Source organism: Uloborus diversus, chromosome 1, assembly GCF_026930045.1.
Source record: "Uloborus diversus isolate 005 chromosome 1, Udiv.v.3.1, whole genome shotgun sequence".
Classification (NCBI taxonomy): Eukaryota; Metazoa; Arthropoda; class Arachnida; order Araneae; family Uloboridae; genus Uloborus; species Uloborus diversus.
Genome location: NC_072731.1, coordinates 271,934,549 through 271,958,900, shown reverse-complemented (window position 1 = coordinate 271,958,900; position 24,352 = coordinate 271,934,549). Strand labels below are relative to the sequence as shown.

Below are 24,352 nucleotides of genomic sequence, written 5' to 3'. Positions count from 1 at the left end.
ACACGTCTTCTTGTTTCAAAATAAAACAATAATTAGAACTTGCGAAACAAACTTTTCAGAAGATGGATGACGTTCTCACGAGACGGCCAATCAGCAGTCTCCAAATTTTGACCTGATTTCTAGCAGAGTAAAGGTCGTTAAAATGCCTCCCGTCGCGTGCGCTCGTCGCCGTGCCATCGAAAAGTAGAGTGATCGGCCGTATAAAAACAGGTCATCGAAAAGCAACCAAATAAATAGATCAACATGAATAAAAAGCACCAAAAGTTCCACTGAAATTTATAAGGAAAGCATGAGGAGAGAAAAACGGCGACGATCCGCACCGCGATCGTGGGAAAAGTCGGTCACGTCCGGAGTCCGGGCGGTCGCGTCTCCGACCCGCGCGTCGAGCGACGCCGAACCTCCACCTCCCGGGAGGATGGGGGGGACCGTCACCAAAACGCAGTGGAATCCTGGAAACTCCCAATAAATAGTGCATCTCGTCCGCTTCCCGTCCCGGGGGGGACGTCTCTCTCAACTAGAACGACAACTATCCATTTATAGTCATAAATCACAGTACTAGGGGGCTGGCCCCCGGCAGACGGGAACTATGCGTCCTCGGCGTAGTACACCACCCTGGAATTCGTCCGGCTCACACCTGCAACGAGAGAAAGCACGAGTCACATTCAGGAGGGGAGGAAGGGAACTTTTCCGTCAGCCGGGCTCGAGCGAAAGTCGCCGAGCGATTGCGCCCGACACCAAGCGATGATTCGCCAAACGATATAAATTAAAGAAGATTTATATATCTTAGATAGCAATTTTTTAAAGATAATTTTAAAATTAAGAACAAAACGCAGATTTAAGCTGCGTTCACTTTTTAACATCATAAACTGCATTTTCGGATGATTTTTCGTCAGTCTATGGCAATGGATTACCAGGGATAACTTTAAAACCAGCCATCCAAAAAGACAATTATAATGCTAACAGACATAAATAAAAAAAATAATGTTGTAATACTAAAGTCTTGCAACATACGCTTTCTCTCTCTTTTTTTTTTTGCTTGTTTCTCATTATTGCTTTTAAGTTTTATTTTGGATGGGGTGCACAGGCTCCTTCGGTAAACAGACCACGTGATATCAAGGAGACCTGTCATTGGTTAAACTCACTAAACCCTTCTTATTGGAGCACAAAACTTACTCGTTATCTAATTCTTTTGCCGCAAAACGAATTTCCCCTCTCTGCTTTCAATACTCCTCCTTGTACATGGATTGTGCTACTATCTTTTGCGTTAAAAGTCAATTTTTTTAAATTTGACTCGCAAGCTAAATTTTAAAAAAAAGGAAATTAATGAACTTTCTCGCTAGATTTTGCGAATTCATTGAATAAAAGTCAGACCATGCATACTTCCGAATTGGCTAAATTTTGATAACACGTTATTTGTAAGCCTAGAGAACTTCAAAAATTTAAACAACACCAAGATCATACTAACCTATTTCTCTTTCTATACATTGAAATTCTGCAAGAAAAAAGAAAATAATGAGTACAACTAATAAATGAAAAGCAGAACAATGAAACTTTAAATGCTTCACAAAAAGAGAAACACATTTCAACATTTATGTTACAAATAAATTAAAAAAGGGTGGGTCACAGGAAAAATGCTGTAAAAATAGGATAAGTAGTCTAAAAAGATGCAAAAGAAATAAGTCTGAGAAATTTAAAAAGCCCTAAAAAAAGTAGCATTTATCTGATGACTTGCCTGAAATAATTAAAAGAAATTTTTAGTTATACAAATTAATTTTGATATTTTATCCTCCCCCCCCCCCCCCCCCCCCCCGTCTGTGATGTTCTCAAATTCTTTAATGCATGATACGTGCATCTGAATTCTGAAAGAAAAAAAAATCAGTTCAAGACATTCGGCAGCATCAGACCATTTAGAAATGAATTACAAAGAAATTCAAAATATCACCCAATCTAAAGGCTTTCTTCCTCAGACACTTTTGAGCTGAATGATTATGAAAATTTTCGGGGGTATGTTTCAAATTCACCATTTTCCCTGAAACAATCATCCTGATGAATTGAAAAGGACTAAAATTAGGTTGAAAAACTAAAATAATTAGTAAAATAATAAACAAAAACAAGCCAATTTAAAACAACATAAGTTAAATCAACTTGTACTGTTAAAAAATATATATATATATATATATATATATATATATAAAACTACAGGATGCAAAAAGATTGAGACTTTAAACAACCCCACGGCAATTTTTGACATTCTGTGCCTCCACGTTTTCGAAACTTAAGGGTAAAAATGCAAAACAGTGGAGTTGGGCACTTTAATTCAATTGAAAGGACACTTTTGAACCAAGATTTAGCAGTAAAGAAAGTTTTGCATACCATATGCATACACATCCCAAGCTCTTTTCAATATTTATTTTTTTTTAATGACCATTGAAATTTCAACCACACAGTATCTGCTCTATTTAGAGTTTTAAAATCCATGAATTTCCCTGACTCCAGCTCATAACTTTTCATGATCGAATGTGAAGTCGATACATTTTCGGTAGGGCACCATTTTGCAGCAAATGCAAGAACAGTCTACGAAATTTAGACGCTGTTCTCAGACATTTAACTCTCTGAACCAGAATCTCGTGGAAGTGAACCGCTCAAAAAATGGTTCGATTCTGATGGACATACGCAACTGAGATTTGTGTCATCCTACCTAAGGCCCGGGAGCATATTTTTCGTGGCCCGATCATAGACTGAAAACATATTTTTTTATAAATAGCCTGAAAATGAGAATTTTGAAAAATTCTTCCGAGGAAGAGGCTGAAAGTTCCCCAAGAATCGACTAAAACTGTGTATTCGAAGACTTCAATTTGTAAAAACTTCTGGGGGATATGGCTCGATTACTCGTTTTGTCCTTCGTCTCATTCAAAACATGGCATAAAACGCTTTAGGATTTATAACTTTTGGCACCTATCTTTTCTTCAAAGAAAATACATTTAGTACATACTGTGTGGTTAGCTGTTGTGGTTTTTGCTCCTCATACTTTAACTTCACATTCTAAACAGAACTTTACATCGAACAAAATTACTGCTTTCTCAAAAATATTTGGAGGATTATTTTATATTTCAATGGCTTAATTTGAAGTTTTAGCATAATTTATCTTATTTTAATGTAACTTTTAGGCTACTTTGATTGCTCGTTCCTTTCGACACAGCCGCCACATTTTATAATTTTTTCTCCATCCACCACCTCCCCACCCTATTTTCTGAATTAAAATCACTTTGGTTCCTTTAACTTCATCGAACGCAGGAGGATAGAGAATGGCACGACAAAAGGCATCTCTTCCCCTCGACTCTATCCCTCAAATTTCATGTTAAAATCATCCTGATTCAAAAGTTAGAATATTTTGATATTTTATAAATTTTAATGAGTGTCAACCATTTAAAACAGTCAACCATTTTCTTTCCCTAAACCCCCAGAGGCATTCAATCCAATTTTTTGAAAAAGATTCAACTACATTTTCGACTATAAAATCAATAAACTTATTCTCCACGACATTCGAAAAACTTTTACGACTTGCCCTTCAGAAGTTCAACAAATGAACCACCAGCCCTCCGAAGAGTCTCCCTCGATCCTCAAAACCACGGATTTATGAAACAATTCCCAAGTTCTTCAAATCACAATGGAGCAAGACCTTTTCTATCTGGTTTAACGATAGACTGCGGCACAACGAGAGAGCCCTTTTCCGTCGGCTCCATCGAACTACAGCCACTATATAGATAGGCCGACGCATCGGCTTAAGTTCAGCCATTTTGGATCGGATTTTTCATCGTTGCACTGCTTGGGTTACCACAGCAAAGTTTCGGATTTTGCCATATTTGCAGAAAATAATATTTTATTTTATAAACAATTCACATGCCCCTAATAATTGCTTACAGTGAACAATCACCAACGCGATAACTCGCCAGAAAAGACAACCACTCAAACACGCGCTCTGATTCAAAAAGGCTGATCGTAAGCTGAAGCGTTGGATTGTATATATAGGGGCCCTACATTGAACCATCCCACAATTTGAACCCCAAAAATGGTGATTTTTTTTCATTTTCAACGAGGACCTCAAATCACAATGGCGCCCCGGGCGGGCGGCGTGAACAGAAAATCGAGCGTGGAGGAAGAATGGAATGGGCTCACCTTTCCCGAAGAAGCTGGCTATTTCCGAGAGGTTGAACCTCTTGGCGTTCACTTTGGTCTCGGAGTAACACAAGTTCCTGCCGGTCCCGTAGCACACGGTCCGGCAGCGGCCGGGGGGCGGCGCCATCTCCAGCACCTCCTCGATCCCGAACCCGAACGACACGCCCGAGCACGGGTCCGCCGTCCCGTCCATGATCACGGGCGGCACCTCGCCGCCCCTCCGCCTCTGCCGGGCGGAGCAGGCGCAGGCGGCCTCTGTCCTTTCGCAGTCGCCCGAGGGGCACGGCTCCGTCTGCGTGTCCGTCTCCCGCGTCGACGCGGAGCACGACCGCACCCGCATCTCCGTGGGGGCGGCGGGGGGCTCCGACCGGCGCCGCGGGGGCCCCTCCCCGCCGTTGCACTGCCTGGCCGCGAAGGGCGGCCGGGAGATGGGCATCCGCGCGATGTCCGCGTAGGAGGCGCCGGGGGTGGAGGACGAGGAAGACGGCGTGGTGTGGGGGTGCCGCGGCTGCTCTGGGTGGGGGGCCGAGCCCCGCACCGGCAGCGAGTGCACGCTGTCCAGGTCCGAGTTGTCGGCCGAGGAGTGGTCCGAGTGGGGCACCGAGCTGGTGGACTTGCGGCGGGAGTCCTGCTTCCCGCACTTGCTCTCCGCCAGCGGCAGCATGATGCCGCCCTTCTTGCACTGGGTCTGCGCCATGCGCCACCGGTATGCGTCGGAGCGCTTGCCCTGGTGTTTTTTCCGCTGCTTCTTCTTCACGATCAGGAAGCCGCCCGACTCCTCCACCGTCTGGGAGGACACGTCCGCCGTCGAGTAGAAATCCGCCGCGAAGCCGGACCGCCCGGGGGGGCTCCCGGCACCGGACTCCTCGCCCGAGTCCTCCTTGCCTCCCTCCGTGTCGGCCTTGGCCTCCTCGCTGGCGTCCGATGCCAGGTTCTCTGTGGAGCTGGAGCGGGAGTGCGCCTCCTTCTTCTTGCCGCCCTTGTGGTGCTTGAGGCCCTTCTTCTTGCCGCCCTTCTTGTCGGAGGAGTTGATGAAGCGGAGCAGGGCGTCGATGTCCTCCTCCCCCCGGTGTCCCTCGATGCTCTCGGACAGCACGCCCTTGTCGGCCGTCTGGCGCGTGCGCTTGTTCTTCCGGTTCTTGCCACCCTCGGAGGGCAGGCCGCCCCCGTAGTCCATCAGGGAGGAGGAGACCAGGGAGGCCAGCCCCGCCGTCTGCCGAGACTTGGAGAAGGGGTTCCCGTTCACGTCCGTCAGCTGCTTGTCGCCTGGAACAGAGAGAGGGAGAGATTCAAGAAACGCACTCAAAATGACTCGAGTTCTCAAACGCATTTTCATACATTTTTTTCGCATTGCAAATGAATTTCTTACACTTTCACTTCACTCGAGTGTAAAAACGAGAAACATAACTTAAAACTTTAAAAAATGAGAGAAAATGTTTCACTTTTAAATTTTAATGTTTCTTTCCTGCGCTTTCTTTATGCAATAAACTTACATATAAAAAAATATAAAGATGTTTAAGTTGATATTTTCCTTACATGTAAATTTAATAAAAATAAAACAGAAAATAAATGAAAAGTTATTTATTACGTGGTTGTCTGCAAGGAACCATCACAATACATAATACAACTCGCTGTGTACCTGCGCGGCTCTGCTTGTGCTGTAAAAATGAATAAAAGCTCTTAGAATGTAAATTTCCCTTGGCATAAAAAGGAGGATTCATTTGCTCCTTTCTAGCACCCTCCCCACCCCAAGGCATTTTCCCTATTATAATTAACATAGCAGGGCTGTGGATCGCAACAAAATAAAATGTTCAAAGAAATTAAAACAAGAAAGAAAGAGACAAAGGATTTAAAAAGCACAACCTTGGCAACACAAAATAACACAGTGACTACTTGAACGGAGAAGAGATTTTTTGAACTTCTCTCAATTCGATTGTAACTTTTTTCGAATTAAGACAGACGGTTGAATCTTTGACCATAGGCAGGGGCAAAACTGTTTGGGGGCTCAAAAGTACTGACTTTACTGACCAAAATTTATAAAATACTGACTAAAAATTAAAAAATGTTACAAACTTTGGGGCACTGACAAAAAAAATAGGCTTTCTTTGGCATGTTCAGCAATACAATGCAAAGCTAATTTGGTACACATTTTGACTAAAAGTTGTGAGTTTAACTCATATACAATCGAACCTCGTTTCTGCGACACCAAGATTTTCAAAGTCCGGTACAGCAAGATGAGGCCTCTTTGCTCAGTGGCACATCTTTTTGCGATATAGACATCTAAAATTACTGTCCAACCACGGATTGCACGGAATTTTCAAAAGTATAGGTAAGACGATTCTATGTGAATAAGTGGGGAAAAGTAAAAATTTGATGAGCGTATTCCGCTCATTTGAGTGAGACTCTGCTTGTGCAAAAGCTGACATCGGTAAAAAATAATAGATTCGTAGATTTCCGGTTGTAAAACGGATGCTTGTCTTTCCATACAATCCGTGGCCAGACAGTATTTATCTCTCATGCAACGACATATCATCTAACATTTGGCTGCTTCTAGATCCTCGGAACGAGTTCATTCTATTTTTCTTTGCTCCGTTTCGAAAAAAAGTCCCACCCCCCAGTAACGGACACGGAAGATTCTGATGACATTCAGCAACAGGTAGGATGAGGAAAGGATGAGTCATGGACAGAATTCCCCCTTTTCTCTCCAAAATGTGCAAAAGCTCTTCATTTTTAGACGTAAAACCTTTTTAAATTGAAATGGACATGAAACACCAGCTGACCTCTTGATAGCTGTCCATAACCTTCCACCACTGCCTCGTGAGTAGCAACTGGCTCATGAAATTCACTCCAGTTATGGTTGCACTACATTCATGAGTTGCAGCAACATCAGTTTTATTCAGTAAGTTACCACCCTATAGCCAGGGCTAAGGCAGATGAGTGCTAACCAGCACGAAACTGCAGTCCTCGGCTGGAATTGACTGAGCTGGCGGTGTATTTCTGCCTTAAATTAATTCTTAAATTCAAACTTGCGACTGTCTGTTACTGGACCCTTGTCTGTTACTGGTGCCGTAACCCTAACAGTATAAAAAATCAAATAATTTTGCACAAAAAAAACCTTTTTTCTAAAAACGAAATTTAAAAATTTCCAGAAGGTGCAAACTGCATCATTGAAACTTTTAGAAGGGGGGTAATGATTTGAGAATATCATTCTTGCGGATTTTTCTAGTATTTGGCGGCATCGCTCTCTGGGAGATAGGGAGCCCTCAAGTCAGGGTTGTTCTATTTCGTCCACCATGGACAAAATATCTAGTCCACTTATTCGGTAAATTGAAAGTTCTTAGCTGAATATTCAAAGTTTAAGTCTCAAACTAAAAACAAAGAAAACCTTAATTATTAGTTAAGAAAATGTTAGTGTGAAATGAAGCAACTATCAAACTCTACCCATCACGGGATGCAATTTTTCTCCAAAAAAAAACTTTTCACAAGCTATTACAGTTTTAACCTAATTAGTTTGCTACACAACCTTTGGCAAGGACTAATATTTGTAGATTCAAAATGTTTGCAAATATCTTCTGAATTCCAATAAATTATACAAAATTTTTAGATAGGTAAGAATTTGCATGAAAACTAATTTATTATTTCTTCTCAGAAAAATCTGATGTGACACACAATCATTTTTCAATGATTGTCGATGAATGGATGACGAAGAAAAGTTTTAGTTTCAAAATGATTTTTCAAAACAAAAGAAACTTTAAACATGCAGCAAAAATGACGTAAAACTACTGGTGAACAGTAACATTTAACAGTAAGCATTAAAGCTTGATTTTAGTTTATTTTTCCTATCGAAAATTTTAAATTTAAATACTTCATTTTCTAAATAAATAATGAATCTAAAACTTATTACTTTTTTAAAGGTAGTAGTATTTTAAGAAATTTGTGACTAGCAATAATTTAGTACATATTTACTGAATTACAAATCATTTGTAATAAATGAAATAAATAAATACTCAGAAAAAAAAATATTAAAGTAACTTAATAACTAATTAACCAGATGTATTACCATGAAAGTTTTAGGAAAAGCGATAAATGTTGAAAAAATTCTCAAATTTGATTTTTGCAACATTTTTGGACTTCACCTTTGAAAAATTTCAATCTCGAAAATTCCCCGACTTCTGTATTTCGTCGATGATTTAGACCAGAGTTTCCCAAACCGCGGACCTCTTTTATATCTGCCTACCCATAGTAGGGGATCGACCGCAAACTTCAGGAAAAAAAGTTCAAAATTCTTTTACCAATTGAAGACCAGGTGGTTGAACCGTTTTTTGCCCCTCTAATTAGTAATGGTTAATGTAATTAATTTTAATGCATTAATGTATAACTACAAAGATCTGTACTCTAATGAGAGGAATCAACACTAAATACCAGTCTATGAAAAGGGTAGTAAAGTTTGGGAAGCCCTGTTTTAAACCAATGTGCTCTTCGAAAATCTAGTTTTAATTTCAAGCTATTAAGTAGCCAAAGAGTGGCAACACTGTTTTACACTTTATTTGATTTTGTGTTAATTTCACTTTATATACATATAATATCTACTAGACGTTGTTCTGTTCAAACTTTGTCAATTGAAAAGTTGAAAAATTTCAATAAACTATCGAGTGTTTGGACCTTTTTGTTGACAAAAATATGTAAAAAGGAAATGTTTTAAGCTGCTTGGTGTCAGAATGCGTATATTTATTACAACTTGATTCATCTAACGCCCACAGAGCAGCTGTTTTATTAATTTTTTTCTCGTGTACTTGAAAGATCTTTATAAATTTTACTAGTGGTACCCGCACGGCTTTGCCCGTAGTTGAAAATCAAAAGGTCATTCGATTCGCCTGTATATTTACAGATAATGGATGACGAATTTTTCGCCAATTGGCTATGCTCATTCGCTCTCCCATTCCACTTCATGATAATTTCGTAATTTACTCGTCCATCCTACGATAATTTTGCTCCAGGAAATGTTCTTAAAATTGAAATAGAAAAAGAACAAAATCGAATTTTCGAAAAATCACTTCGAGGTGCACACCCCCATGCTACAAACTAACTTTGTGCCAACTTTCATGAAAATCGGCTGAATGGTCTAGGCGCTATACGCGTCACAGAGATCCAGACATCCTACAGACATCCTCCAGACAGACAGACTTTGAGCTTTATTATTAGTAAAGATGATTTGTTCCTTCAGCCATTCTCAAAGGATAAGAATTGTCCTCAGATAGTAAGTGTAAAAAAATAACTACCCATCTATAACAAACGGCAAATCCCGCTGCAACGTCCTCCATATGAAAAAGAAAACAATCGAAAGGATCATTTGAAAAAATAATAAAGGTAAAAATAGTTCCCTGAATAAGCGAAAACCACTCACCTCCCCCCTCACAATATAAAATAAACATTCTTCAACTTTACATGAACTGTTTAAAAACCATAAACAATTCTTTGTGATTTAAAATATTTTGCGAAATAAGCAAAAATTACACTAACAGTAGCTATAAAATGAAAACAAATAATCCCGCAACTCTATTGTTTATGGCAAAAGTCGGCAAGCCACCACGTTACTGTAATCCAGCCGATCAGTGAGCGAAGCCAACTCCGCCTGATTAGCGGTTCAATCTTTTGAACGAAATTTCGCTCTCTCGCTGAGCATTCTCATTTGCTATCATTCTCTGCGTACTCCATATATTGCCAAATTTGTTCTTTCTGCCTAAATAAAAATCTTCCACAGCACTGATCTTTCGTGTACAGAACTACACTGTTGTAATTTATATGGACGAAAATAAAATTTAATGTGCCTCTAAATTCCATCATCTTTTCCTTTAATAATGTACTGATTAGTTTGATAATCCTTAAAGTATTCTTGCCATTGGTGCCAAAACTTGGATTTGTGAGCCGAGAAACAGATGTTGTTAGGTACAGTACTTTCGGTTTGTGAAAGAAACCCGATTTCTTCCAGTACTTGACTTTAAAATAGTATATCTCGGGACCTAAAATCATTGCTTTCAAGAGAGAAATGAAGGCTTCACTCTCTCTATGTTTTACCTATTGTCAATTGACTTATCCTTTGGCAACGGGTTAAATACCGTAAAATACTGAAAGTAACCCCCCTTATTTTCAAAACAAAACTTGTTGATTTCAGAAGGGTGGGGGGGTTATAATCGAGATTTTTCTGCAAAAGCAGTCAAAATGATTGTTTTTAGTAGTATTAATTTTAGAGTACAGAAAAGAAATAATAAGTAAATAAGAGTTAATATTAGTGAAGAGAGAGAAATTAATTAATAAAAACCTGTCATGATTTTCTAGCAGTAATAAATTGCATGAGGGAGCCATTTTTTTTCGAAAGAAAGGATTTTGCTATAATTTATTGCTTGAAAATTCATTATGTACTGAACGTAATAAGGCTACAGTAAAAGAAGCAAAATCTTAATGTTCCTGTTTCAGAATAGAAGCAAAAATCGCAATCACGGCCGCAAATTCGTTACGAAGATCGTAATTTCGAAAACTGAGCTTTACAAAGTTCGCGAACGCAAACACAGACAAATCTCTTACTCGATTTAGTAAAGTGTACTTTTCTGATGATCCTAAACTCGTTCAATTGCATTATTTCTCCTTTAAAAAAAGGTTATTTTTAAGTTTCGCGCTACTTTTTAAGCAACACATTTTTAAAATGGAGCCGTGCTGAAGATCGTTCAGTTTCACAAATCAGAACAAAAATGCTCCTTCCAAAATGAATAAAAAGCAGTACAATCGTATAAATTTCTTTTGTAATACTTAGGAAAAAAAAAGGAAACTAAACCTTTGTAAATGTTTTCCAAATAAAGCAGAAAATGTTATCCTTTTTTTGGAGGGAGTGGCAAATGAAGACGATCGGAATATTTTCAGGTAAGGGTGAGGGGGGGGGGGTATATTCAGGATTTTAAAGTAATTTCACTTTCCACAAAAAAAGGGGGGGCTATAATCGATAGGGGGGTTACTTTCGGGATTTTACGGTATTTATTTCAGTTCTTGCTCAAGAATAGGTTAAAATAAATATTATTCATTTCGGAGATATAACCATCCAATGTTTAAATTAATTAAGAAAACATTTCTGATTCGATCCGTCACACTCCAATGTAAACCATGCTTCACGCAACTTAATGACACACAAAAAATTTGATCAAAATCGATCCAGCCGTTTAAAAGCCTTATGGCGACAAATGTCCATACAGAAGAAATATATATATTAAGATGTTAAAATAAAATGGAGGTCGCTTCTTGACTCGAGAAAGTTCGTGCCTTTTACTTGTCAAACAAAATGATTCACATTCAAATACTGCACACTGCTTTTGGAGCTAACAACACTTTCCACGAACACACATCGCTTTAAGCCTCCGTTAGCTTTAATATATTTCCTCACTGACCACAAAATAGTTCCCGAAATTCAATGTACAAGACTCAAGGACCCCATAAAAAGCTCGATTTCGTAATTTTTATTTTTGCACCATTTTTGTAGAGTAGTATGCCTTTATGACCCTGACCTACGTAACACAATTCTCTACAGACCGCACAACTTTTCAGATGCAAAAAGCAAGTTTAAAAAAGCCTCGCCTGTTAGGAAAATTTAATTTTGAAACCGTTTTTCATCTTTCCATCTGCATACAAAGCTTTTAAATGAAAACGAGCATTCACAGTTAAAAACAAGTATCGGGTCGCTCCGGAAAATGCAGCTTTTATGCGAATCATAAAAGCTAGCAGGACTGCGGGATAATTCACTTTATTTCGATTGCGAAACATTTTCGAATGACAATATACGGGGTGTTCCGTTTTAACCTGCGAGACCTTTCTTTTTGCAACCGTTAGCCCTAGATGTATACTTCCAATCGCAAAAATGTTCAAAATCAGATGCAGAGTTAAGATCTTGAAAGTATGAAGTAAAAATTAAAATGAGTCAAAAAATATGAAGTTTAACTTTTTATACGGGCCCCGGGTGCCCTAACTTATATTCAGGGAAATAATCTCCATTGAAAAGTAATTCCAACACAAAACATTTGTTGGCAAAAGCCATTATTTTTGGTTTCTCGGAGAGATTCGTAAAAAAGCTTGAATGTACTTTTAAATTGTTTAAAACTCACCCGCAAATTCGAACCTATCCGAGAAAAACGGATTCCCGGTCTTAAGAGACGTAAATTATCCGGCGAACGTACAGAAATCCCCGAGCGACCGAACGCCCGACCGGTCGATCGCGCGTCTCGCCCGTCGGCGGACGCGACGTCGGGCCTCGAGAGTCGAGGATCTTTCTGCCGGTAGCAGTCAAGAAGATAATTTGAAATAGCAACAGTTAAAATAGTAACTGTGTCGAGTTGCCTTGAGATGCAACCGAGATGGTTTAAATAGAAAGTCGTCCGATCTCCCATGATTTGCTTCCGTTCTGCAGACGGTTTGTTTCGATGTGAGCTCTGGTTGATTTGTCCACGCAGGGGACGTGGAAGTTTATTAAAGAAATGTGAAATTAAAATTCGTTTCGCCTGCTAGAAGTGCAGGAAGAGTTCTGAAACTGTACCCTATGTTTGGAAGGCGGTTTTGTGAAAATAAAATTAGAAATAAAGAGTCGAAGTATTGAGAGACTTAGGCTCAACGGGACCGGGGGATCCGAAGCCGCCCGTCCCGGGTTCCGAGCCGGCCGGACCGCACGGGTTCGGTGCGGGGTGAGGCATCTCTTCGACTGCGTGTCCCCAATCAGGGTGAGGTGACCTCTCATAGACTGTGCATCCTCTACTGCTGAATGTTCTCCTGTTTGGCATGGAAACCAGGTAAATGATTTCCTGTGCCGCATAGGGTGAGGAGTCCTCTACTGTGGCATGGGTGTGCCTGGAATGCAGCGACCATCGACAGAGGACGGTCCGTCGTCTACGAGTGGACGTGGCTTTTTTTTCAACTCGACAGTTCATCCTATTGGTGGATGTGGCCTTCATGTTTCGTGTGCCGAGTGCTTATGTGTGGACTTCCGAGGGTATGAACTTTTCCAATAGTTTTTTCTTGGACAGTACCAACAATCTGGCATGCTGTTTAAGGTTGTTTTATTGAGGACGTTTTAGAACTGAAATTTAGATAAAATGAATAATGTGATAATTCTTGTTGATGTATGTTGGGGGGGGGGATATTTAATTTGTTTATGGGGCATGGGTGCAAGTTAGGTGATGTGTTCAAGACGGAAAATCTTGTGACTCCCCCCCCCCACACACACACATGCGTGCTTAAGGAAAAATTTATTAGTATAAATGTTGTAGATTTTAACCTTGGCAGTTTTAGAATCTGTTTAATATGAATTTTAAGCTTGTCTTTTCTAACAACATGGACCCAGTTAAGTTGTAATATTTAAGCATTTTGACATCGTCGTTCCAAAAAATGTAAAAACCGCCTATAATGAGGGGAGGGGGTCTGGGGGCTCTCCCCCAGATTTTTTTTAAAATTGAAGTCCAAAAAATGCAATGGTAGGCCATTTTAGTAACGTTCAGGGAAAGGAAGGGGTCAGAGACTCTCTTACATGAAATTTTTCAAACTGAAAGTCTCAAAATTACAATATTGGGCGATCTTTAAAAATATTAGAGAAAGAGTGGGGGGAGGGGGAAGCTGGCTGTTCCGAAATTGTAGCGTTGAAGATTTTGAAATTGAAGCATTAAAAACGAAATTTTACTCCATCTTTCATATCATATACATGCTTTTTGAATACATTTGAAGGGATGGAGTCCAAGAACTCTACTTCGGTAATATTTCGAAATTGAAGTTCCAAAAACGCAATTTTAGACGATGTTGGATGATGCTAAGGGTAAAAGCGCTTGGGGCTCACCGCCATTACTTTTTTGCCGATCGTAAACATTTTTATTGCAGCAAGCTTGGGACATAAGATTTTCACTTTTGCCACAAAATCAGTTCTGATCAGAAAGTGTACCCAAGATAGCACGAACAAACCAGAAAAGAAGGAAAGATGGGGGAAGGTATGGGCGATTATGGTAACTAGCACCACTCCCCTACACAGTCTTCATTTGTAAAAGAATTCTTTTATAAGATAGCAGATGGTAAAGTTAGCAATAAAAAAACAGCTCCAGTGATGTAGATGAGACTGACGCGCTGCCTACTGCGCTACCGAGGCACCCAGTGAAGTAGATAATTTTTTTAAACGAGGAACACTATTCAATATTCATTGAATTAAAAAAAAAACAATAGGGGAACTGAATCCTTACCCCAGGGAGGGCCCCCGAATCATATCCCTCAAAAGGCAGTCAAATACAGCCTAAAGAAGCGTTTTAAATATTTCAGCATCAAAAAAATTTCGGAAGAGAACTCCCGAACCCATTCCTCTAAGATCACCACAAACGCCTTAATTTGAGTTTTTAAAGCTTCAGTTTCTAATTTTTTTTTTCAAGGAACAGTACTCCCTTTACCTACATACGTGACGTATGACCGCCTAAAAGTTTTAATACTTTAATTTTGGGAACTTGACAGAATCTTTAAACTCCCTTCCCATTTAAGTCATCCAATGATAGCCAAAAACAGACTTAAAACTTCAGAAAGAAAAAAAATTTCGGGCTGAGCAGCGGAATAGCCCCTTATCCTTATGTGAAGCAGGAGCACCAAAGGCAGTATAAGTTTGTTTAAGATTTATTTTTCTATTGAAAGAGCAACTCCCCTTCCCACATCCCCAAAGACAACCCAAAGTTTTAAGACTTCAATTTCGAAAATGTTGAGAAAGACCCCCGAGCTCCCCAACTCTTAACGCACTCAAAAATAGCCAAAATAGTATTTCAATGCATGGAGAAATTTTCGAAGGAGAGAGACTCCCTTCTCCCCGAACTCTTTCGCCTAAGTTCACTAAATTTGACATATTTACGGTTCCCCCTTTTCATCACTGAAGTTTGAAGAATTTAATTCCTAACATTTATTGAGAGAAAGCCTTCGAATTCCTCCTTTTTAAGTCTCCCAAAGATTACCTAAAGCAGAGCTCCGAATACTTCAGCTTTGAAGGGGGAGGGGGACCCCGAACCCCTTCCTCTGCCTCTATGTTCATTAGAGATTGTCTAAAGTAAAGTTGCGCTTTTAAGACTCCTTTTAAAACATGTCAAAAAATGCAGGAACAGTTGCCCATCGGTGTTTCAAACCCAGGGCTCCCAACACATTTTAGCTTCAGAAAAGGGTAAAAGAGGACCATTTTCAATCAAAAAGGGGACTAAAGAGGACCAGTTAGGATCAAAAAGAGGACCTTGGGAGGACCACTAATAGTTAAACCCATGGAAGCACCAAAAGGCAAATTAGTTGTCAGTTGCTAAAATCGTGAAGTTAATTCGTTAATTAACTATAATAATGAGAGATACAATTCTTTTATCACCTGTGAAACTGATCTATTTATCCATTGATAGAGTGCATAACATTGGGGGGGGGGGCACTTAGTTCAGCACTTGAGACAGCCTCTTTAGAACTAAATAGACGTAATGATACATTTTGACTTGAACCAGGGATGCTGGTAGTCTCACTGAAGGATAGGTGAAGCTGAACTTCATCTTTATTTAGTTTAAAATAATTTTTATGTTTTTTTGTGTTTTAATGCTTCTTAGTATAGCGTTATCATACACCAAACAAAAAAACTTTCTTCATCAGTTGCATCTATTTGCTGAGAAATTTGCACTTCCTCATGACTCACACTGAAACCAAAAAATTTTGTTTTGGTTTTCAACAAAGCTACAACTGAGTTTATAATAAAATTATTTTATATTTGAATTTTAAATTTAATCTCTTATCATAGGGTTCATACCCTTTAGGGAGAAAAAAAATTTAAGCACTTTTCAGGAGTAAAAAAATATTTTTCAATGTTCTACCCTAAATTCGCACTATAAATATTACATGCAGATTTCATTTAATGTTTACATATAAATTAAAGAAAGTAATATGAAAAGTATAGGAAAACAAACTGCTTTTTCTACAAGAGACACTTTGATAAAAGATTTACTGTATTGAAAGTTTTCCTAAAAATGTCTGAAATGCTTAATCACAAAGAGAAGCAGATCACATGAGGCTTAGTTTTGCAATTTTCATATTCAAAGTATATTTCCAAGAATCATAAAATTTAGATTTAAAAAAAAAAGAAGAAACTCCATGATTGCAAGACCACGAGTGCTTTGAACTTTTATGGGGGGGGGGGGGGACTAATTCCTTCTTTAGCAGGCAACAAGACAATGAAAAAAATGTACAAAAATTCACCTTTATAAAATTTTATAATTCAACTTTGTTTTAAATACAAACAGTAAGTTAAAATGTAATGCACTCAATTGTTTACATTTAATACCCCCCTCTCTATAAAAAAACAGTAATAACCGAAAATAAGCTAATAATAATTAAAATTAAGTTTGCAAGTTAAGGTTGCAAAACTAGAAATTTGAATTTTTAAAAATATTAATTTTTTAGTTATTTAAATAAAAATTAAAACGAGTTAATCTAATGCAGCATGTCAAAACAACTTCAAATTGCCAAAAATATAAAAATATTTATTAGATGCAAAACGATTGAAAGCTCAAATAAGCAAAATTTCACGAACCAAGTTAAATTTCAGCATATTTCCCATAAAATAAATTTATTTATTTTCTACTAAATTAAACATAAAGCATGCTAATATAAGGTAGCATTTGTGAAAATAACATTCGATTGGGCAAACTATTTTAATATTTTCATGATGTAAAAAGATTGAAATTTCAAACACTAAAACTAATTTCCCGTGAAGTCCGAGTAAGTTCAATGTTGCCATGATTTCCAAAATAATTACCTTGTTAATTATTGAAATTAAACGAAAAATAAGCTAATCTAAAGCAGTATATGTCAAAATAACTTCCTATTGTCATAAACATCAAAATATTTACAAGATGCAAAAGGATTGAAATTTCAAACACGAGAAGCAGTTCTCCGCGAAGTCTGAGTAAGTTCAATGTTGTCATGGTTTCCAAACTAATTCCTTCGTTAATTATTGAAATTAAACGAAAAATAAGCTACTCTAATGTAGCACATGTCAAAATAACTTCCGATTGTAAAAAACATCAAAATATTTACAAGATGCAAAAGGATTGAAACCTCAAACACGAAAGCAATTTTTCGCGATACTGCATATCGAACCTATGTTCAGAAAAATGCACACATGAATTTTTTTTAAAGAATTGGCAAGCAATTTAAAGTATGCTTTAGATTGCTTGTAATGATTTTTGAAAGAATTCAAGCAATAAAGAAACTTCTCATACTTTTCCCAAGGCTTTCAAGCACTTGGAAAATAAATTTTTTTTTCCAGGAACTTTTCAAGGGCGTAAAATTTACGAACATACGCGCCTAAAAAAAATGGCGCATGCGCCACGAGATTACTTCCGAATTTATTTGCAAAAGGGGTGGTTCATAGCAGCGTTACTATTACAGTCAATGCGCAACAACTCTATGTCCCAAGAGACCGGCTAAAACGTTCCGAGTTATGGGAAGTTTCCACAACAGTTTCAAGAGCTTGGGATCCAATGAAAACTTTGAGATAAAGGAATATTCGAGTATCGAGTTCGGAAAGTTCGTTCGTTATTGCAAACGTAAGGGTGAAATTCCGAGAAATATCGTTAGCACCCTGCTTCGCGATTCGACGTCATAACTCCTCCCCCAAACCTCTTTTTTATGGATTTCCATGCTGCAGCGGTTGAAGGAGGAGTAATGACGTCAATCTGAAGCGAAATAATACGGGAAAGTCAGGTTAAGGCGCCGCGGCCGCGTGTTTGGGTGTACAGTATCTTTTAACACAATGGAAAACTTTTAAAATCTGATTTTTAAGTAAAAACAATATAAAAGCGGACTAATCGGACCAAAATGTTAAAAAGCGGTCTAAAGCGGACTTAACCCTAAAAAACGGACTTTGGCGGGAAAAGCGGACCATTTGGGAGCCCTGCAAACCAGCTTGAAATTTGCCTCCAATTCTTTCCAGAATTTGCATGCTCATTGAAATCTTCAAAATCCCTGACAGTTCCCTTTTTATCTGGTATGTGGACACCCTTTGATGTGGCGTAAACATTTCATCCCGTTAGCAATCACTCTCAATCGATGATTCAGATTCAACTCTAACACAATTTAAGAGCGCACATAAATTTCATTTATGCGAGTTTGCAAAAAAAAAAAAAAAAAAACGCAAATGAGAAAAAAAGCAAAAGGATGATCGAAAATAGCAAGTGAAAAATAGAAACAAAAGGCAATCAATTCGAAAAATTAGCGAGAATAGCGAGCAACTCCGGCGCGAGTCTAAAAGTCACTCCTTCAAAAGCTCGTTGAAAACAAAACAAGCCCATGGCAGAAAATCGATAGAATGTTGATGTAAATTCGTGGTTATGGAAAGGTCTAGTTATATTAAAGCATATCTTTCAAACACTCATTTTTTTTAAAAAAAGTAAAAACTGAAGGACAGTCATCGAATTTCTTTCCGTCCCGACCTCCGTCTCGGAAATTTTGTCCGAGACGAAAAACCGTCCCGAGACGGAAGGTCTTGCACCCATGTTATGGGGATTTGATTTTATAAATGTTGAATGTTTGCTTTTCCTATTTATACTTATACATATGTTTTAAATAAAATGTTATTTAAATTGAAATTCAGTTTCCGTAGCTTCATTTCTCCCGAACTCACCATTCCGCATCCGTCGGTCCTTTTCCCGAGGGCCGACAAGGGTTATGGGCCCAGCACGCTTCCACTGCAGGGGGATTCCTACACACTTGGGGATTTCTATACATTCGCTTGGGGATTTCTATACATTCGCCGGATAATTTACGTCTTTTAAAACCAGGAATCTGTTTTTCTAGGATAGGTTTGAATTTACAGGTAAGTTTTAAACAATTTAAAATACATTCAGGCTTTTCAACGAATCTCTCCAAGAACCAAAAAAATGGCTTTTGCCAACAAATGTTTTGTGTTGGAATTACTTTTCAATGGAGATTATTTCCCTGAATATAAGTTAGGGCACCTGGGGCCCGTATAAAAAGTTAAACTTCATATTTTTTGACTCATTTTAATTTTTACTTCAAACTTTCGCTATCTTAACTCTGCATCTGATTTTGAACATTTTTGCAATTGGAAGTATACATCTAGGGCTAACGGTTGCAAAAAGTCTTGCAGGTTAAAACGGAACACCCCGTATATGTGTATTGTCATTCGAAAATGTTTCGCGATCGAAATAAAGTGAATTATCCCGCAGTCCTGCTAGCATTATGATTCGCATAAAAGCTACATATTCCACAGGGGCCCGGTATTTGTTTTTAACTGTTGGATGCTCATTTTCATTTAAAAGCTCTGCATGAAGATGGAAAGATGAAAAACGGTTTCAAAGTTAAATTAACCTAACAGTTTTTGTACTTGCGAGGCAGAACGGAGGGCTTTTTTAAACTTGCTCTTTGCATCTGAAAAGTGCTTTTCAAGCTTTTTTACGGATCTCTCCGAGAACCAAAATAATGGCTTTTGCCGACAATGAGTTCGACCCATATTCACCGACAGATGAAACGCAGCTTTTTGTGACTTATACCACTTTTCGCTAGCCATCAATAACACCTTTTGGGGGAAAATATAGCTCTTAACAAGTGTTTAAAATTATGTGTGTGCATAGAGTGCAGTTTTCCAAATTGTTCCAGGTTTTGTAGTGCATTTTTGCGTATCACGGCATAACATTTGCATTGATTTTTGAATAGCAATGAAAAATATAAGTACTTTGTTTCTCTTACTTTCACGACCTGTCATTCTTCTGAAAGGGAGATGAGTTCCAATCTCATCTTCTGTATGGTCCCAAAACTTTAAAATGGAATGTCTCCTCGAGTTTTGGTCGCGCGAATGTCAAGTCTAATGGGTCAGTAATTGTTTTCGATGGAGATTATTTCCCTAAACATAAGTTGGGGGACCTGGGGGCTGTATACAGGGCCGGATTCGGAAGTGTGGAGGCCCCGGGGCAACGAAGGAGTGGAGGCCCCTAATCAGGGTTCGAAAAGATCGTGTTTTCGAAAATATCCGATACTTTGATATATATTCGAATACTTTGATATATATGTATATATCCGATATTTTCGACCCGTGAAAGTTAGGATATTTTGTAAACATTTTATTGTGGGGGCCCCTTTGGAGTGGAGGCCCCCGGGGCAGTAGCCCCGCCTGCCCGCCCCTAAATCCCGCCCTGGCTGTATAAAAAAATAAATTTTGTATTTGTTGGCTCATTTTTATTTTTACCTGAAACTTTCGCCACCTCAACTCTGCATCTGATTTTGAACAATTTTGCAATTGGAAGTTATGCATCTAGGACTAGGTCGTGAAAATAAAGGTCTTGCAGGTCGAAACGGAACGCTCCCATTAGCAGAGCTTTAATACACAGGGCAGTTTAAGCTCATTCTGAAGATCCGTTTCAAGACTCGTGAAATGGCCTACATGACTCTGGGGACTCACCTCGTGTGGGGTCTGTCTCCAGGGGCATGGAGCTGAAGAAGGACCTGACTTCGAAGGGCCTGTTGGGCCAGGGCACCATGGGGAAGCTCATCTGCCGCTTGAGCTGCTCATCCACAGGCTCGTCCATGCTGGACACAAACTGCGGAGGAAGAGACGGACTGTTAGAAATGGAATTTCTGCAAACATCTCTACACTTACTTTTGCCCCTGTAACTGAACTTCACGATAATCAACCGATGCTCATTCGGACCATAGACTAATAATAAGAGTAGACAAAGCTTTTCCAGACTTGCTGATGAAAAAATTAGTTCATGGATACATCATGTGGTGGGAGGCTTGGCAAAAACTTTGGCAGCATGGTTGCCAGTTGGCAGGATTATCTATAATTTGGCACTCGGCATGTATTTTAAGACGTAATGTGTTTTTATTATAATTTTTTTCCCAAGGTGCAGAGATGATTGAACTGCTTTTCTTTTAGTTATGCATTATTTTGACATTAGTCATTTGTTTTTGATCGCAGTTTTCAGTTACTTTAATTTCTTTTGGAACTACTACGTCAGCGTCGGCGTAAACGTTTCGCGTTAACGGAAAAATGTACTGATCGGTATCTTAAATTAAAATTGTAGGTAAAAATCTTATCGTTTGCCGATTCTTTTCGGGTGCTCGCTTCTTTAATTGCTCAGAGGGTTATTGAAATTGACTAAAGAAAATGCACAATACTATCTAAACGATAAACTCACTATATTAACAAAATATTTGCACCTTTACAATAACAAATTTACAAATCGGACTCCATAAAAGACCATTCTTCCGCGTTCCATCAATTCTATTTATTTTATTTCTCGTTGATCGTCTGCTACGATCGACGCCCGCCGTTGCTAGGATACCCACCAGTCACATGGTTTAGTTTATGAGCAGCAAAAGGGTTGCCATACTCGGTCTACACTTATTATCAGTCTATGGCATGGGCCCCAGTTTGGCACCAGAAAAGCCTCGCCATTGCATTGCAGTATCGCCCAACTGGATGCATTCACAGAGCGAAGAGTGTGCCAAAGTTTCAAATTCCAAGGAATACGCCGTCGCAGTTTCGGAGCCAAAAACGAGCAAATTTAGACCCTCACCGGAGCCTATTCTTTCCAACTATTTTACCTCTGCTCGTATCCAGTACCAGAGATCCTAAATACGTAGAGATCGGACAACTCCAGAGCGGCGGCCATCTTACGTCCAAAGATGCTCACTCCCCGTAGATCGCAATGCCCCAAATACCACTGTACGTTGTATCGAAAAAATTAGAAGCTAGTTTTGATATTATGAAAAGGAAATGTGCGGATCACAAATATCTATTTGTTTTCTACCTTTATGAACAATTTTTTTCTCTGTAAGCGCTACGACGATACGAAACGATGGGCGCCGGGTATCCAGACTTTGAACAGGCTCCGTTTAATGAAAATACGAAAAGAAAAAAAAAGTCTGTACTTGAAAGATTTAATGTCCTATATTCCGTGGAAAAGCTAGAAATTCACACGGCGCAGAACTTCGAGCCGACGACACTCGGACTAAACATGGCGGATAGCGTTGTCCGATCTCTCCATATAAATAATAAATGACTGTTTCTAACGGTTAGTCAAGTCATGTTTCAAACAGCACAATACATACTTGCTTCAAAGTTCTATATGCACAAAATAAATTTCAAATTTAATCAAAGTTACTTATTTTTTAATACATTGAATACATGTTACAAGTTTTGTGAAGAATAGCTATTAGTTTATATTGTAAGCAGTTTAGTATTCCTGATAAATGAGCGTCCACTTACCTTCGTTGTGAATCATTTTTAATGTTGCATTTAATCAATAAATCAATTTAAAAAAATGATTTCAATGATGATAGACACACATCCTATTTCTTTTAATCAATGCATTAAAATGTGCAATAGTATGCATACAAACTGTAAGTATTCACATACTAGTGTGCTTTTATACTATACAGTTTTGGCCAGCTCTAGGGTGGTTAAGTACCTTACGATCACTTTTTTTTAATTTAAGTAAATGTTATATTTCTTTGATATCATAACATGCATACTTATTTCGTAATCAACAATTTATTTTAAAAATTGAAAAATATTGCCTACTTTTTTTAAAAATTCAAAAAATTGAGACAAATTTCAATTTTTAAAAATCTCTAAGGCTTTTTTATTTTTGCACTCATTTAAAAAAAGTTTTTTGCTAAATGATCACTATAATCATCTCTAAAAATCTGTGCATTCATTTGATTATGAGTTGATTAGAAAATTTTCTGAGATTAATTATGTAAAAAATCAAAGTTTTTTTTTTTTTAAATTGGTTTTTAAAGGTTTAACAATCTCTAAATATTTGTGTCATTTATAAAATGCTTATCCAATGCACAGTTTTGTCAAATATGTTATCCCAATTGCAAAAAGTGTTACTTTAAAGCTGTATCTTTAATAGAAAAAAATCCTTAGGGATTCTAATGACATGAAAACACAAAAAAACCATCATCGAGAAAAAGCAATTTGAAGTTTTTCTTTTGCTTAAGAACACATAGCGAGCACAGCCTAAAACCACTCATAACTCATTAAATATTTGAACTAAAGTGATGAAACTTTTCCCCTGTGTTCATAATAGTTTTTAGTTTTGAAATAAGCAATAAATTTTTTTTTTGATTGTTTCATCATTTTTGAGGTACCCCTTAAATCCAGTTTTGGCCGGTTTTTGTCAGTGGCACGGCCAAAACTACAAACCTGCGCCAATTTTGAACCTCATTTTTTAAAAATGAATTTCTCGACTCTCACGCGAGTATGTGAGGTACATCGTTTTACGAAAAAGCACACGATAAACCGGGTACTTTTCCCGAGGACTTTCGATGGCGGGGGAATGCAAACATTCGGGATATCGGGGAGGCAGAAATGGCCATTTTTCGACCACGGTACTTTCGGTATGACGAGCAACTACAATTAAAAATGATCTAGAATGGAGAGGCAAATTTGAAGTTCTTTTAAAAGCCTTACACTATTGAAAATCAATGACGAGCGGGGTTCGAAAATATCGGATATTTTGATACATTATCCGATGTTTTCGATCGGCACAAATTAAAGTCTTCAAAATATACTACTACAATTTGTAGACATAAAATTAAGGTTTCTTTCATTATTTATGTCTAATGTCTCAATTTACATTTTTATCCATTTTAATGGCATTCATTTAGCAGTAGCTGTTTTATTCATTTTCTTCTGTTAGATGCATTTACACAGTTATATGATACAGAAATAAAAAATATGCATTAGTCATAAGACAATTTTCTTTTTTTCTGACCAACGTTTACTATTATATTGGGCCCCCTTAATATTGTTACATTACAGTCGCCCCTCATTATATCGCTCTTTTCTCCTGTCTCCCGAAATATTAAAGCCTAAAATAAGAAAAAAACTTTGCTTTAAGTTTGAGACCATTTCTGAAAACATATGGTATTGCACAGAGAAGGTCTCTTTCTTCTCTATTTTGTCAATGAGGAAGCAATTCTTCTGAATTCGCTGGAAAAGCAGCAGCAATTCCCGTCATCCAAATGTACATACCCGCACAGTATATTTCAGTTTAAGATAGTCTGCAAACTACTTGACGTCTTTTGTATTGATACACTACCTTTACAAGGAGTGAGAGACATCAAGCAAGTGTCA

General features: G+C 38.2%; 1 protein-coding gene across 1 annotated transcript in view; it reads right to left on the bottom strand.

The window, feature by feature from the left end:
- Window positions 1–503: 503 nt before the first annotated feature.
- The window catches only part of LOC129220789 (uncharacterized), a 39,019-nt gene continuing 15,170 nt past the window's right edge, over window positions 504–24,352 (bottom strand). Inside the window, exons 3-7 of the mRNA XM_054855223.1 lie at window positions 20,663–20,801; window positions 4,390–5,442; window positions 4,177–4,312; window positions 1,466–1,492; window positions 504–634 (exon numbers count right to left, since the gene is read on the bottom strand). Of these exons, the coding sequence (XP_054711198.1) occupies window positions 556–634; window positions 1,466–1,492; window positions 4,177–4,312; window positions 4,390–5,442; window positions 20,663–20,801 (1,434 nt within the window). The 3' untranslated portion in view covers window positions 504–555. The remainder of the gene's footprint in view (window positions 635–1,465; window positions 1,493–4,176; window positions 4,313–4,389; window positions 5,443–20,662; window positions 20,802–24,352) is intronic.